This window comes from Clarias gariepinus, chromosome 25 (assembly GCF_024256425.1).
Source record: "Clarias gariepinus isolate MV-2021 ecotype Netherlands chromosome 25, CGAR_prim_01v2, whole genome shotgun sequence".
NCBI classification, from domain to species: domain Eukaryota; kingdom Metazoa; phylum Chordata; class Actinopteri; order Siluriformes; family Clariidae; genus Clarias; species Clarias gariepinus.
The window spans coordinates 16520599-16537174 of NC_071124.1; the positions used below are offsets into that span (position 1 = coordinate 16520599).

General features: G+C 36.7%; 1 protein-coding gene across 1 annotated transcript in view; it reads right to left on the bottom strand.

The window, feature by feature from the left end:
* Nucleotides 1–16576, bottom strand: part of LOC128512845 (myomegalin-like) — a 64392-nt gene that overhangs the window by 35790 nt on the left and 12026 nt on the right. Inside the window, exons 5-8 of the mRNA XM_053486299.1 lie at nucleotides 7901–7977; nucleotides 1308–1431; nucleotides 989–1149; nucleotides 520–673 (exon numbers count right to left, since the gene is read on the bottom strand). Of these exons, the coding sequence (XP_053342274.1) occupies nucleotides 520–673; nucleotides 989–1149; nucleotides 1308–1431; nucleotides 7901–7977 (516 nt within the window). The remainder of the gene's footprint in view (nucleotides 1–519; nucleotides 674–988; nucleotides 1150–1307; nucleotides 1432–7900; nucleotides 7978–16576) is intronic.

Below are 16576 nucleotides of genomic sequence, written 5' to 3' on the forward strand. Positions count from 1 at the left end.
GGCTCGATTCCCATCTCTGTGTGCATGGAGTTTGCATGTTCTTCCCATGCTTGGTGGGTTTTATCCGGGTACTGCAGATTAGGGTAATTGGCGTTCCCAAATTGTCCGTAGTGTGTGAATGGGTGTATGAGTATGTGTGTGTGTTCCCTGCGATAGACAGGCACCCTGTCTAGGGTGTACCCTGCCTCATGCCCTGAGACTCCTGGGATAGGCTCCAGGCCCCCTGCGACTCTCAATACAGGATGAAGCGATATAGACGAAAAGTGAGTGAGTGAGAGTGAGTATATGCTGGAGACTTAACAGACCTTAACTTTAAACTATGTATATATACTGTAGTATTCACACAGCTTACATAACATACTGTATTAGCAGAGATTCAGAAATTTCTGTTATTAATGGTGCAGTTGCAATTCACAGTGCGGCCACCAGAGGCTAACACCAAAAATAACGCTTTTCTAAAAAGGTTCCTAAAACCGATGCTCCCCCACTGTATCTGCTGTGAAGCACACACTTGCTCACCTCTGCATCTTTCTCTTTCTGCAGTAGGGAGTTAGAAAGCTCCTGAAGCTGTTCCTCCATCTCTGTGACTCTCTCTCTCAGAGAGCTCCTCTCCTCGGTTAGCTCTAGTATTAACATCTCCTTACAGCGCACCGCTGCAGTGAGCTCCTCGATCCTGTAAATAAAATAACAGAATAGGAAACGGCACACTACAGATCATCTTTGCTTTTTTTCCTTCTTTTTAAATGTGTTCTGTGGATTAGATCTGTGACTGAAGAACAAAAATAGGACATCAATATACAGTAGAGGTGCTTTTTATAATATAATCTCAATACAGTGGAAATATGGTCAGAGAGAGACAGAGATATGCACACTGTGTTATGGTGGTATTGTATGGTGTTATTTTTAGAGAGACACCTATTATCAATTGCCTCCGGCTCTCGGTCAGAGAGAATAACACAATTATAACAACTCCGTCCTTTTCTCATACCTTTTGCTGTCTCTGTTGTCAGGAAGCATGTTGGGAGGTTGCAAGCTCTTAGTAACAGACATCTCCTTGGTGATGGGTTCCATGGTGACAGGGGGATGCTGGGAGCAGGACTCTGCAAGACTGGCCATGCGTTCTGCCTCATTCCGTGCTAACTGAGCCTCCTGTCAGACAAAGCATCATCATCAGTGTCTTCCGAATCATCACCATCATCAATACATTTATGGTGTACATCAACAAAGGTACTATACACCTGTACAACTTTATGTGTAGACAGTATGTGTGGAGTTATGTGTGTATATGTGTGTCAGAATGTCACTACCTCCTGCAAGAGTTGTATCTTGGTCTGCAAGACCTGTTGCATGTGGTCGATCTCCTCCTGTCTCGCCTCACAGCGACGCTGCAGCTCCGCTTCATTGCTATTGGTCAGGCTCTCCGCTGTTATCCTGTCGCACAATGATAAGCCTGGATTAGCTGCAACGCTATTATCTTCCTTTGTAATAACCTTATGACACCGTGGTGTCTTGTTATGTGGTGCCACATTTTCTCCAAGGTTCAAGATTGGAGGTTTAAACCCCACGCGTGGGTCACCACTGTTGGGCCCTTGAGCAAGGCCCTTAACCCCAACTGCTCAAATGTATACCCAGCCATAAAGATTCAGTGCCAGTCCCAAACCCAGAAAAATTGGGGGATTTGAGAAAAAAAGTGCATCTGGCAAAAAAAAAAAAAAAAAACCCTGCCCAGATCTTGTGGATTAAATACAACACCTAGGCAACCAAGGTTGCCTTAAAAACCTTTAAATTTGAAAACCAATACATAACCCTATTTTAGAAGCTTTTAACATCCATGATTTTAAACATAGCACAGCACAATTTAGCCACACATTGTGACAAAACCAATCGCATGTGTCCTTTTTGTCACGTGATCAATGAAGCGAAAATACTTTCGGTGCAACACAGTGTTTGCTGTGAGTGGTTTACATGTGTTCATAAGGTTTTTGGAGAATGTTGAATCCAAGAGTAAATATGTTTAGTAATAAATAATATAGGTATGCATCGCCTAACGTCTGTGATAATAGGAAAGTGATCTGTGAAATAGGACAGTGTGTGATTTGTATGTTATATACAGTACAGTACTTAACGAAACTATGTCTGATACTGTAGTGTATACAGTATCAGATACTGTAACTTGGGGTGAAGCAGAGACATAATGTTACAAACTTTGAAGTATGCAGTGTACGTACATAGTGTTACGATGCTGTTGCATAACTATACCATGATAGGAAGCTATAGTCATGTACCAAAGTGAAACTGAAACTGGTAGAAGAGATGTTGCAATGTCTCCATCATGTTGCAATGGATTTGGGAAAAAAATAAAAGTTGTTTTTAAACCTGCTGAAATGGAGTTCTCTTATTTTACTGCCAAACTGTTCATGTGTCCCAGTAATAGTTGCTTTTGCTATTATATGGAATAATATCTATTAATACCTGAACAATGAAACTATTAAGCTTTAGCACTATTATTTCTCACTAATAATGTAATTGAAATAAACATTTTATACACACTAAGAGCATTTGTGCTTTTGAATTTATTCATGAATTGTAATAGTATCACAAGTCCACAATGCTCTACCAGCTTGCATAATGCCAGCTGAATGCCAGATATGGTAAACCTACAGTAAAACATGTATTATGTTGTATATCGTATATTATATTATTCTTTAGTGTCTGCTAAAAGCTGTGTACTTTCGGCTCCACTTCCAAAGACATTTTCGGGTGCAAAAACATATGATACAGTAAATAAGTCTTGTCCCTTACATTTGCAATATGGGCTGAAATCAGCGCCAGCCTTGATTCCAAAGAAGTCCAGAATAAGATGTACAGCATCTAAACAGCACATTCCTAAGACAGGCGGGGCTGAACCCTGCTAACCGGCAATAATTGGTCATTCCAACACCCACAACAATGTATACATAACACTACAGCTGTTTAAAGGACAAATGGTTCACTCTAGAAGTCTTTTTTAGGTTCTCTGCAAGTGTAGACTTGTGGAATCCCACAAATATGTTCAGACTATGGAGTCAGAAGGCTGACCCAGCCTGGGCAGTTAAAACCAGACGCTAATTTACCAGACATTCCTAAAAAGCTTGAGTAGCGACAACAGATGTCTGACACCATAACTACACTGTACAACGCAGAATCTGAGAGTACAGACTAAAGCTGGGAATTTTTTTATGTCATGATACTATGGCTTTTAAAATAAAGTACATTTGGACATTTATGGTATTTGGCAGATGCCTTAATCCAGAGCCACTTATATTTTATCTCATTAGGGCCTTGTTCCCCGGCGCAACATGTGGTGGTGGGTCATGATCTCCCAAGTGGTACAGGTAACTAAAGTGTGCCATTTAACCTAAGTATGGCTTTCATCCTAAACCAGAGGATGTCTTTTAAATTCCCCATGTTGTCATCACATGTCATCTTCTTAGAATATCTATGGCTTGTACATGGAGACTGGCCATGGACAGTACACAGAGACTCATTTTTGCAAGGATGGGACTCCCAGAATGGCCCACGCCACTCAGTCTGTCACTGCGTGTATAAATGCGCTGGTTTTAAACTGGGATAACGACTGTCAGCCCACACCCACCATCCACCATGGAGAAGTATTTTTCCAGCTGTTATTGTAGACCCACCACTTATATTTAACAAATATTTTTACACTTGAGTGTATTTACTACACCATCATGTGTAAAAAAAAAAAAAAAGAAGAAAGAAAACAAAAAAAAGATTTAAAATTGTTGAGAATCGTTTTGAATCATTTTGTAGAAATGAAGAACATTAAACAATCAAAACACATTGCTTTATATTTCTTTTGTTCATGAAAAAACAAGAGAAAGGTGGGGGGGTTAAACAGAAAAACATGGATAAGGTGGGGTGGTTGCCTGGGGGTATCTGGTGAGCTCATCGTCTGGTAACCCAAGGTATGTTTATAAGGGTTAATTTAAACCCAGAGTACATGAACTACATCACTTGTTCTGGCAGCTCGGGGGACAGCCATTATTTTTGTACTGTATATGTACAGTACAGAGTTACAGTATAGTAACATACATATTTTTAGATAAATAATCCTTCCGAGCCTGATAGAGTTTCTTTAAGCAGTTACGATACACTCACTCTCTCTCATCGTCTATGGAGTGGTTAGTCCTGTGTACCTGGAGCCTACCTTAGGAGACTTAGGCAATCCATCGCAGGGCACACTCACACAAACTCACACGCTCATTCACACAGTAAGGGCAATCTAGAAACGCCAAGTAGCCTTTCTCCGGAAGAAACCGAAGTACGCAGAGGAAACCCACCAAGCACGGGGAGAACATGCACACAGACCTGAGCCGGGAATCGAACCCGGACCTTGGAGGTGCAAGGCGACAGTGCAGACTACAATTCACTAAAGTATGAATTTAATTACGAATGGCATTTACTGAGCTCCTATTTTCGCTTACATAATTTAAATGCAAGCATTAATTTGTAAATACAATAAATACTTTTTGTGTAATCTTAGTTTCTAATATTTCTCATTCGAGGGTTTTTAAAATATCTCAGTTAGAGCCTCAGAGATTCTGAGTATTTACAGTAGTATGCCGATATGTTTTCATGCTTCCTGATAAAATATTTATTCATAAAAGGGATTTTAGTCGGCATCTGATTCCAGCGATGAATACACATTTATGCACTTTACACAGGCGTTTCTGGTAAGTGCCATCAGCTTTTCCAAGGTCATCCCCTGAGACATGATAAGAGTGCTATTAAACACAGGAGTCCTGGGAGCACTTACATAGCCGTAACAGATGTACTGTACAGAATGTCATTAGCTTTTATACATACAAACCTCATTCCTATTCACTGAGATAGTGACACTGCTAATAATGAATGAATACTAATGAAGTGTTGCAAATGCAAATTCATCACACTAACCGGCGTTCCACATTAGGTTGATTTTATACATCTGCACTTTGGCATGTGCCATCACGTCATGGAGTCTTGTGCGATTACACACAGCTCATAAAAGTGTCTGTTTTTATACTTGCTTATAATGGAGCATTAAGTATAAAGTTCAAGTATACTGTATAAGTCTCTGATACAAAACATAAAGCGAGCTGCTCTATATATATATACACTGCCTAGTGTGTACATTTATCCACTATGCCTCTTTGCACCATTCAGAACTTATGACTATAATCGCACTATATATATATATACAGTAATACTGTATATTCTATTCATAGTTATTCTGCATTATACAGACATTCATATATGTACGGTATATCATGTTCAGAATGTTATCTTCTTAACATGTCTTTTCCACTACACCATTAATGTTTGCACAGTTATACTTTAGATTACCATATATACCCTATCCTTATTACCTACAGCATCATCTGCACATAAAACACTTACACCCCTGTACGTATGACCTCCATTTACTTACGTTAGTTATTTATTATAAATAGGCTGCATTATATTATTATGAACTAGATGCGCCCACGACTTCATAAACAAATTTTTAAAAAATGTACAACGCCATCTGTTGAATTTTTAAATTATCTAAAAATATTTTTTTATTTGTTACTGTAAAATGCATGGAATGAAGGTGTGAGTTTGTGTTTATTAAGAAGACTTCAATAGCACGCTCAATTACAGCGCCATCTGTTGAATTTTGAGATGAAGTTATGATTTTTTTTTCAAGATTGATTTTTAATGATGTAAGGGCTTTTTTTACTATTTTAATTTTGAAGGAGCATAACTTCTCATCCTGTGGGCCGATTGAGATGAAACAAAGTCTATATGTTACCCCAAGATCGGCCGAATACACCTGTGAAAACCCAGTTAAAATTCAGTTTTTGTGTGATGCGTACAGACGAACAGACAGAAATTCCGAAAACCATGTGTTCTATTACTCATCTCATGTCTCCCTAAATTATTTTTTTCGGAAATATCTTTAATGTCCAGACACGCCAAATTTACGATTGTATTATCTGTATATAAAGACTGCATTTCATTGCTATGTCAATAAAGTTGGATTTAATCGAATCAGATCTATGTAATGTTTAAATTCTCAGAGTATATTATACTGTAATATCTGTTTGCACATTATAGTATACTATATACAGTATTATATATAGTATATATTTTACATATCCACAATATAGGCACTTAATTGCACTGCGTGTCTCTCTCTCTCTCCCTCTCTCTGCGCCCGTTCTAAACAGTGCAGAGTGTTTTCTCGCGGCTCTGCCCCTTGCGAGACCCATATCGTTGCAATCTTGCGCAGGTTGTACTAAACATCTGCACTTTATGTACTACCGAGTAGGTTAAGCTTTATTTCTGGTCCCAATCAGTGTTCACTTGAAGGCTGGTTGATACCCCCATACAGCAAGTAAAAGCATTAGTTTGTCTCCTTACCTTTCTTACCCATATTAAACCCTTTGTTTGCAGAACTATGTATACTAACATACAATTTTGAATTTAATTTAGAAGTATAATTCAGTCCTTCGGTTAATTATTATTCATGTCTAGTTGGTAGCTTTTTAAGAAAATCGCACAAGCTTATTTACCTGTCATCTTCTTTACAGTTACTTTTTTGTTTCTCTTTCCTTGTGGTGGTGAATCCCACATAACTGCATATCCTTAAAATATTTTTTTCTCCTCTTCCTCTTCCTTTGATTTTATTTCTGTTTCTCTATCTGTTGTATATATATATATATGTTGCCCTACGCTTCCTGCCCAGATCATCCCATATGGCCAAGTGGTTGAAATGTGAGTCAAGGAGTCTGCTTACTGATGTGCTCCACTTAGACCACTCAGTATTAATCAGATTGTTCAGACTTATGGTGCTTTCCTGCTGAACAGCATCGCAGCAGTATTCAATGAGAAATCCAAAGCCTGGCCTTCACAGCAAAATCTCCAACGTTGAATTAACAATGTTTTTTTGGGCCCAGTTAGACTCAAATGCACTCTCAAAGTGTTTAATCCACACTGCAGATTTTACTGTGCATCCAAATCCTGGCTAACATGTCAATAATACAGTACTTACTGAAAATACAGTACATACTGAAATACTATGTAATAAATACAGTACCACAGGTAAACCCCAATAATCCCAAAACAATTGTGTAACAAAAAAATATTGTTCAGGATGAGTCCTAAAGGGATTTTTTAATCAATCAAATCAATGGTCTAATCTATTTTTAGTTTTAGTCATATATCCCAGCTCAGCTTGCAAAAACAACTCAATTCAGCCTGCATATTTAACTATACCTCAGCTCGCTTGTCAGTGAAAGTGCAGACTAAATTTTATCATCTGAGTTGCACTGTCTGGTGGAAAGATGCTATTAACGAGCTATGAGTCCACTTAGACAAAGATAACCAGACTGCATCTGCAATATCTAGATCATCGAAGCATATTAGTATTTCTTATGACTTTTTTTCCGTTTCTTATCTCTCTTTACAGATACAAGGAAATGTAACTGCTTATTGGAATCGATTAAGTAGTTTAACACTGTCTAACAAAGAGAAACTGCCCCAAGGGCAGCTGGCATGGAGCGGTGATGAATACACTACTTATTAAGATGTTGTACTGTACAGTGTGTAAGAGGACAAATATATTTAATGATGCATTTAAATTTGAAGGATTATTTATCGTGCCTCATTAAAAATGAAATCTATTGCCTACAGACATTATGTAGAAACAAACAAGCAGATGCTGAACGCCACATTTCACCTTTCTCGTCAAAACTATTGAACCTTTAATACAGGGAAACTTTAAATCGGAGTTAAGTACAGCTAAGTAGGACGACACAGACAGAGACACAGACAGAGACACAGACAGCCAGATGGCAGACAGAAAGAGACTCACAGAGCTTTGTCGAGGAGCTGCTGTTTCTCCTGTAACTCCTGCTTCAAGCTTTCCACCTCCACCTTGAGCTCGATGTTCTGAAATCAACACAAATCACACTGAAATTAAACTTTAATTAATATTTGAAACTTTTGAATTAATTAGGATCATCATAAATATGTTGTTAATATCAGTGAAAATAGGTGAGAAGTTTTAGAACAATGTTCACTATCAGTCAAAAGTTTGGACACACTAATTCCCTGGTCTTGACATGAAGGTCAGCTGACTGTTGTAGTTGTTACTTAATTGCGTAATGCTATATATGTTATTTTATGTTTATTCAAAAAAAAAAAATCCAGTATTGTTCTAAAATGTAGAAAATAAATTCACACCTGTGTCCAAACTTTTGACTAGTTCTGTATGAATTAAATGTGCTTTGACCTTACTGCCATATTGGTTCAACATCTTTAAATTTTAAAATGATCAGATATGAACTTCAAAGTCTTATAACATATTGATGAAATACCTCAAATGGAGTGTATAGTACATTTACATACATCCAGCATTTATATACAGCATCTAAAATATTGCATTGTCAAATTAAACAATTTTATATAGGATTCCTATCATTTTGAGTGTATTTACCCAACACAAAACATATACATTTCAACATGCACATAGTGGTTACTTTAAAATTATCCAAAAGTAACACTGGATCAATACTCTGTAATATTGTAACTAAGCCACTCAAACTTCACCCCGATTTCTCACATAACTTAATTAAAGGTGCTATATTATACTCATTTATAAAAAGTAAACATAAATCTTCTCGGAGGTCTCTGATATCTATCTCTGATATCTCTGGTATCCAGAATAAGTTACTGCCCTTCCATGCCCCTTTGTAGATGTGCATTTTTCCAGCCAATCAGAATGCAGGGAACAAGATTTTCTGAAAACCACAATCAAGCCAGAGGTGGGCCTATGGAATGGAAATTTATATACTATTTTCAGGCACATTTTGGAAAAAAAAAACTGGACAATTTTCAGGACAAAAATGGAAAAAAAAAAGTGATGGGGTGTTCTTTTTTTCCTCATGATTTGTCTATGTGGATACCCATGTAAATATAAAAAAAGATCAAAAGTGACTTTTGCATAATAGGTCTCCTTTAACAAAATACATCCCATGTTGAAGAAGTATAATTAAAAGATAAAAGGATTATTTTATTATGCTATTCTTTATACAGCATACAGTACATAATAGGTCTAGTTCTTAAATCTTTGTTTACAAATTTAACTCATAATATTGACAAACAGCAATTAAGTATCATGAAACACTTAATCATACAGTATGGACTTTATAATGCCCTTCTGTTTGCATGATAATATCTTTTTTTCCCCAAGTAAATATAATTTTCGATTGAGTCTTAATACATAGGTCTACACAGTGCAACGAATTACCTGTTCCCTTTTTGGTGCAAGTAGTGTACCTGGGTTAACAGGATGAAGTGAGATTCGGGAAGTAGAACAGGATTGTGGGACTGTGGATAAGAGATTTTCACACCCCACTTGAGTAAGAGGTTGCCGTGCTGAGCACAGTTTTTCTGCCTTAATGAATCTTCATGAGTTAAGGCATGCATGCACTGAAGTAGCACAAGAAATGAGTAGCAGTTTACATGGTGAGTATTGTCATCAGTGATTATACAAGGGGCATTCAAGTCAAGCCAGGACATGTGATGCAATTTCTCCTGAATGAAGGCATAATAGACATTTATAGAAGACTTCAATCACAGGACATTGACGAGACACTTAGTTTCAGTAAAACATTTGAATGGCTTTAGTAAAGAAAGCTTTCAACCTTGATTGTATCGAAGCACCAGTAATATACTGGGGTGAATGCATTAGTGTAGCGGGGGATTATATAGAGAAATTAATTTAAATGTTACTTTCATAACTGTGTTCTGTTATTCTGCATATGACATCACTTTACTTTCTGAACAAATATAATTAAAAAAAATTATTATTGTGTATAGTATCACAGCCCTTTTGTACTTAATTCTGGTTGGTCAAAAGATATGGAATAATCGTCTGGTCAAAAAAAGTAAGATGTTAAATTTAACAATACATTTTTTGAAATATGTTTGAAGCAAAATGTAAAAAAGGTTGGGAATTTTTTGAATGCTTTGATCTTGGGGGTGTTTGTTAAGATTTTTGCTAGGTCACATCAGGCCACCCTATTGTTGATCATTTTTTTCTTGTTCTTATTATTTATTCCTTTTCCTATTTAAACTATAAGTTTCATCTTAGATTTTTTGGGGGAGATTTTTTTGTAGTTGTTTCTATATTTTTGTTTCTTTTTTTTTCCTTAATGTAATTTAAGGTCTGAGAAGAATGAAAGCAGATTTCTAGATGCATAAAACCACACTACATTTTCTGAAAAAGAAAGAGTCATATGACTGTCACTAATTAAACAAATTTGAATTTTATTCCACATAATGTTTGAGGTCATATGGAACATGCAAATACTTTTGCATGGAGAGGTTTTGCCACTCCAGTGTACACTTTTAAACATTGATTTCTGAGTTCATTGTTCCTGGTTTTGACCTTTCGCTTCAACGCTTCATTTTGAGTTTATTAATAAATGGGTGACATTTGCATCCACCTGCCTTCACAGCTCCCATTTGCATTTTACGCACAGCTCCATATTTCTAATGTGTGTTTAAGCCTAATTTTAGTATATTCTTTTATTATTTGATTTATTAAGAACACTAAGCTAATATTTAGTTGATGCCTCCCGTTGCTTTTAAAACCGCCTCAATTATTTACAGCATGGATTCCACAAGATGCTGGAAACTTTCCTTTGAGATTCACTTCATATGATTGTTTTACACAATCCCTGCAGATTTTTCAGTGCACTTTCATGAGGCAAGTCTCCCGTTCTTCTATATTCGAAAGGTGTTCTAAAGGTATTCCAAAGGGTTCAGATCTGGTGACACGGGAAGTCCAGCAAAGGACACGGAACTCATTGTCATGTCCATGAATCCTGGTTCACAAACCCAGACAATAGCTTTATCATGTTGGAAATATCCATTATGATAAAATATTGATTTTATTGATTAAATATCAATTTAACTTTGGCATAAAAGAAAGATTGATTGATTGATTGATTGATTGATTGATTGACTGATTGATTGATTGATTGATTGATTGGGTGAGTCTGTTCCACTACAGCCTCTGATTTTTGCTCTTGGCTGACAAATGTGGAACCTAATGTGGTCTTCTGCTGTTGTAGCACATTCACCTCAAGAATCAATGTTTGCTTTTTGAAATGCTTTTCTGCTCACCACAACTGTAAAGAGTGATTATTCACTTTAAGACTAAATTACTTCAGTCATTCCGTCAGCTCAAACCAGTCTGGTCATTCTCCTATGACATCTTTCATCAACAAGCCATTTCCATCCATCAAACTGCAGCTTACTGGATGTTTTTTTCTTTATTGCATCACTTTGAGCAAACCATGAGCAAACAAGACTCATTTATTCCTAATAGGCTTGCTTGCCCAATCTAATCCAATAGTATCAGAACACTCAGTGCATCACAGCCTGCATCACAGCCTTAGCAGACAAAAAACATTGAGGTTGTTAACCCTGCCTCCAAATTTTCCAGATCTTAATCTGATCAGACATCCAAGCCGAGGAGGCCCATCAACAACAAAGGATCTGCTGCTAACGCACCACTGCAGGACACTCCAGCACACACCCAGGGATTCCGTAGAAAGATCCCCTGAGGCGCCCAAAGTTACAAAAGAAAAACCCAAAATCTAGTTGATTTTAATCTTAATAGTTATGGCTGATCGTGTATGCATGATAATCTCCCGGAGACCGGTAGTTATAAGAATTTTACACCAGCCCTCTGGTACTAACAGTCATGCCATAGCCAAACCTGCTATTGTGGGTGCTGCCATGATCAAAACCTGTTGTGCTGTGGCCATTAGATAATAGCATGAATAAGTAGGTGTACAGGTATTACTAATAGGTTATTTGTAAGAATATATAGTAAAGTATACTATTTTATACATAAAACATTATTTTACTTGAATAGCATTTACGTTTTTGTTCATTTGCTTCAATATTATGTACTATATGTGTTATATGTGTTATATGTGTTATATGTGTTTGTCAATGTGTGTGTGTGTGTGTGTGTGGCCTGCTCAGCCAAGTCTTGTGATGAAGCAGAGTGGAGTTAGCGGAAAGCTGGGGCATCTTTCACTGCTGTCACACAGGCTATATTTAGCAGAGAGAAATGTGTTGTTGGCACAGACTGAGAACTGGACCTCGACAGCTGCTGTCCACTTACCTGCTTTTTTAACACACTCACACACGCACACAAACACGAACACGAACGCACCAGGCAGTCGATTGCACAAACACAGCGCAATCTTATCACATCCAGGCACTAACTAAACACTAACTAATACCAAAACACCAACCAACACTTTTTTCCTTTTTCTATTTAGTACTGCAGACTAATTAGTTTTATGCCATCAACACAATCGCAAGCTGATTAATCAAATGTGGCAAAATTGCCAAAGGTGGATTTATAGCGTTTCGCGACATCATACTAAATTCACACTGAGCTGACCCACACAATTTTGGCATGGTATTTTATTTTATTGAAATAAATTAAGAAAAAAGTGTGGATAGAAGGTGAAAATCAGGACATTACAGTAGACGTCCTCTCTGCAGGCACAGAGTGTAACTTGAGCGGTGAGTGTTTATGGGCAGAAGAGCAGAAGGCTGAGGTTGATGGTGTTTACTGATGCTGACCTTCTGGAGAACTCTGGCAGCAACACACACACACACACACACACACACATTCCTATGCACATATTTAACACACTTACTCATATGCACACTGTCACGCACACAGTGAGCAACACGCATTATATAGAAACCCTTCCAAGAACACACACACACACACAATTACCTTTGTGAGGACCGTCCTGACATAGTTAACGTATTATTGCTGCACCAACCGACACGTTAATATAACCCTTAAATTAATCTCAGTAACAAAAAGTCATATGGAAAACAGCCAAATGTCCCCACAATGTCATCCTTTTTTGCAGGGACAATTGGTCTCTCTAAACAACCCTCAACCCTCATACACGCTTTTTTAAAAGCTACTTCTTATATTATCTCAGGGATAATCATAAGATTTGATGTGATGCCCATTGATTTTATGATGGATCAAATTAAAGTGCACAACCACACACACACACACACACACACACACACACACACACACATACACAGCTTTTTATGTCCCTCTGCCCATAGAGACAGAATGCATTTTAAGCAGATGCTTCTCGCTGGTGAAATGAGACCCAGTGATAACTTGCTGTGGGACGGGGGGTCAAAAGCAGGGCCATCCATATTCAATAACATGAATCACACTAAGCAGGCAGAGTACCATGTCCCTTTACTTACACTCACATACACACAAACATGCACACGATCACATCTGCAGCATATTACTTTTAATAAAACCAATAATGGACCTTCAGTGATTTTTCTTTCTACTACAAAATTAGCAAATGTTGTATACTGTATACCTGACACATTACACAATGGGTGTTCAAGTCAAACCAGGACATTTGTTTTTTGCAGAATATCAGCAGGCTTTCACTAGTGCTAGAAAGTATTCTCAGTCAACGGGAGCGATGATCTGTACTGCCTGCTTCATATCTGAAATGCTGGCCTCCCAGGAACTCCCAAACATATGGAAACAGCTTAGACGGAGGTCAGAACTTATGACGGGGGACGTGACAATGACTCCCAGCCGAGTTCCAGTAATGTACAAGCGGTGTCTGTGATTGCATGTTCAGTTCCCAAAGATGAATACAGTATGTTCCCCAAGTTTGCACCAGTCAAATATTTCCTGTAGCTAAGAATCTAATCACTACTGTGTCTTCTCTTTAGTAAATGATTTGAACGCCAATATTTTATATTGTAAAATATAAAAATCATTAGGTTGATTAAAATAGGTTATAGTTAAGATTATCTTAGCAAGTTAATTCTTTCCAACAAATATTTCACTTGGGTATTATTATATGATTTTTAAGCCTGTTTCAAGATTTTTAATCATTTTAAACTTTATTATATGATTAAAATAATTATAATATATTTAGAGGTAATTATAAACATTATATTATACATATTTATTATGATAAAAATAACTAGAGTTTATCATGTTTAAAGATATAATATGACTAAAATCCACAGTTTTTTTCATGGTCTTGAATTTCTAATATTAATTATAAAATAATAAATAGAAATATACTTCAATATTCAAGATACCTTTATTTTTTTTTCAAATGGGTCTTTTTTTCATTTTTTAAAGAATTCAAATTTATTCATTACAATTTTTAATTTTTAAACTGAATTTTTTTTTTACTTTTATATTCAGTATCACGAGGGTATGTTTCATAAACTGCATAAATCGTTCCTTTGGAATTATAAGCATTGCATTCTGAAGAGTTTTGAGATATCGAGCTTCAACTCAATTTCTTTCAAGAGAACAAAATCTTTTATTGCTTTTAAATAATTAACCATTTCCCAGTTGCCATTTCCTAATCTTTATGAATAGAGAGACTGTGATTTATTGCAATACAGGTTAAAACAATAAACATTGATATTAAAAGTTTACCCATTAATATTGCACTAAATTATGGGCTTATTAACTGAACAACCCAAATGATGTGAACATGATTAAAATAAAATTCTAATTAAATGCCTATGGAACTCAAAGCTAGTTGTAAAGGACTATATCATTGATGCAACATATCATAAAACATCTTAAAATTAGCTGATTGCAGAATCTTATCAATTATTCCTATTACAAATTTACCAAATATTTGATCAGATTTATCAGATAGTTTTACACAAAGCCTCACTTGTTTCACGTTTTCCTGCTGCTGCTTTGCAACAATCCATTGTTAAAAGTGCTATACAAATAAAATGTAATTGAACAGAATTGAATAAACTCATTAAAAAGACAGGATATCCTACTGTATGTGTATGTGTATACAGTAAATATTTAAGGATTAACCATTAACATAAGGTTCATGGTGTAAGCATTGAAATGAACACATAAATTAGGGGTTTGGAATTATACCAATTTAAGCATTACTACTCTAATCCTTTGCCTCGTTATAGTGCGTATGTGTGTCAGTGGCATCATTTTTCCATTCAGTCATAAGGACCAGAAAACGACATGCTCTTTACGGGGATTATGGCTGATGTACAGTACCAGCATTTCATGAGGCTTAATGATAGATGATACAGATGTCTCATAAGAGTGGAGACAATTTCTGTCATGTTTGCCTTTGTCTGATAATTGTCTCGTCTATCAAGATGTTATGTAAGAGAGAGAGGTGTGTATGCAAACACATACACACAGCAGCTGCATATTGGAGTCACCTTGTCCGGATGATAACCAGGCAGACTCAGTGATGGTGCCAGGAGCCAGGATACTTTAACAATATCCCAAAAGCCCTGTTATTGCAAAACAAGTATTATTTTATAGAAAGTGCTGATTGTAGGCAAACTCCAGCACACACTGAAATTTATATGGGCATTTAGGTAAAGAGACTTCGACCTTGTTTTAAGCCACAGTGATCCCATTTCCCAGACCGTAAGGATTTTAGAGAATCTTTCAGTTCCTGGGTGATGTTTGTCACAAGGTAATGCAGAAGTATACTTGCCACTTAGCTATGATTTAGAATAACGTTGTTTTTACCTCTTTTCAACCTCTATACTGAGCCTCGACTGATTCATGGGGACTGAAGTGGGAACTATTTTTAATTTTTAGATAATGTAGTGTCGACTTAATTAACTTGAAATATTATCATATTTTATGAGAAATGGCTTAAGTTATTATGAAGTTCGTTATATGACATATTGTTTTTTATACGATACTTCTGGTGCATTGAATCTTGAGTCCTATCTTAAACAATACGATATGATATAGGAGATTTTTCTGTTAGTGCATTAACAAAAACAAACAAACAAAAAAAAAACTCCCCAAAAACTCTACAATCTAAACTCTAGATTCCACTTGACTCTAGAAAAACCAACGTGAGGTTGCTGGAAGGGCTATACAAGAATAGGGTCTTTAAATAGACTCTGATATCATATCATGAGACAGACATTTAAAAACAACTCAGACATGAGTTTAGGTGAGCACAAACAGTAGTTATATCACGAAGCAACCCTATTCATGCAGCCTTAAATGATTTTAAAATAAGGGACACTGAAGCCTATTTTAAGCTTGAACAGCTGTGAGTTACTTTTGTGTACTATGTCATGTACAAGTAAGGTTCATATGTGTGGTGGTCCTGGGGAAACGTACCGGATGTCACTAGTTTGGCTGCGACACAGATTAAAGAGTTGCTGGGTAGCTACGTGCCTTAGCGAACACAATTCTAATCAATTCAGTCTGTAATCAGATACCGGGTGTGAAAACAATCATGATGCTCCGGCACTGCAGGCTTTAAATACAACTTCCATCCTTTTCATATTAGGGGCTGACCAGACTTAGCGGCTGCAAAGCAGAACCTTACAGAACTGTATGTAATAAAGAAATGTATCATAAACGTCAAGTCAAAAACACATACAATGCACATCAAATTCCAGGAAT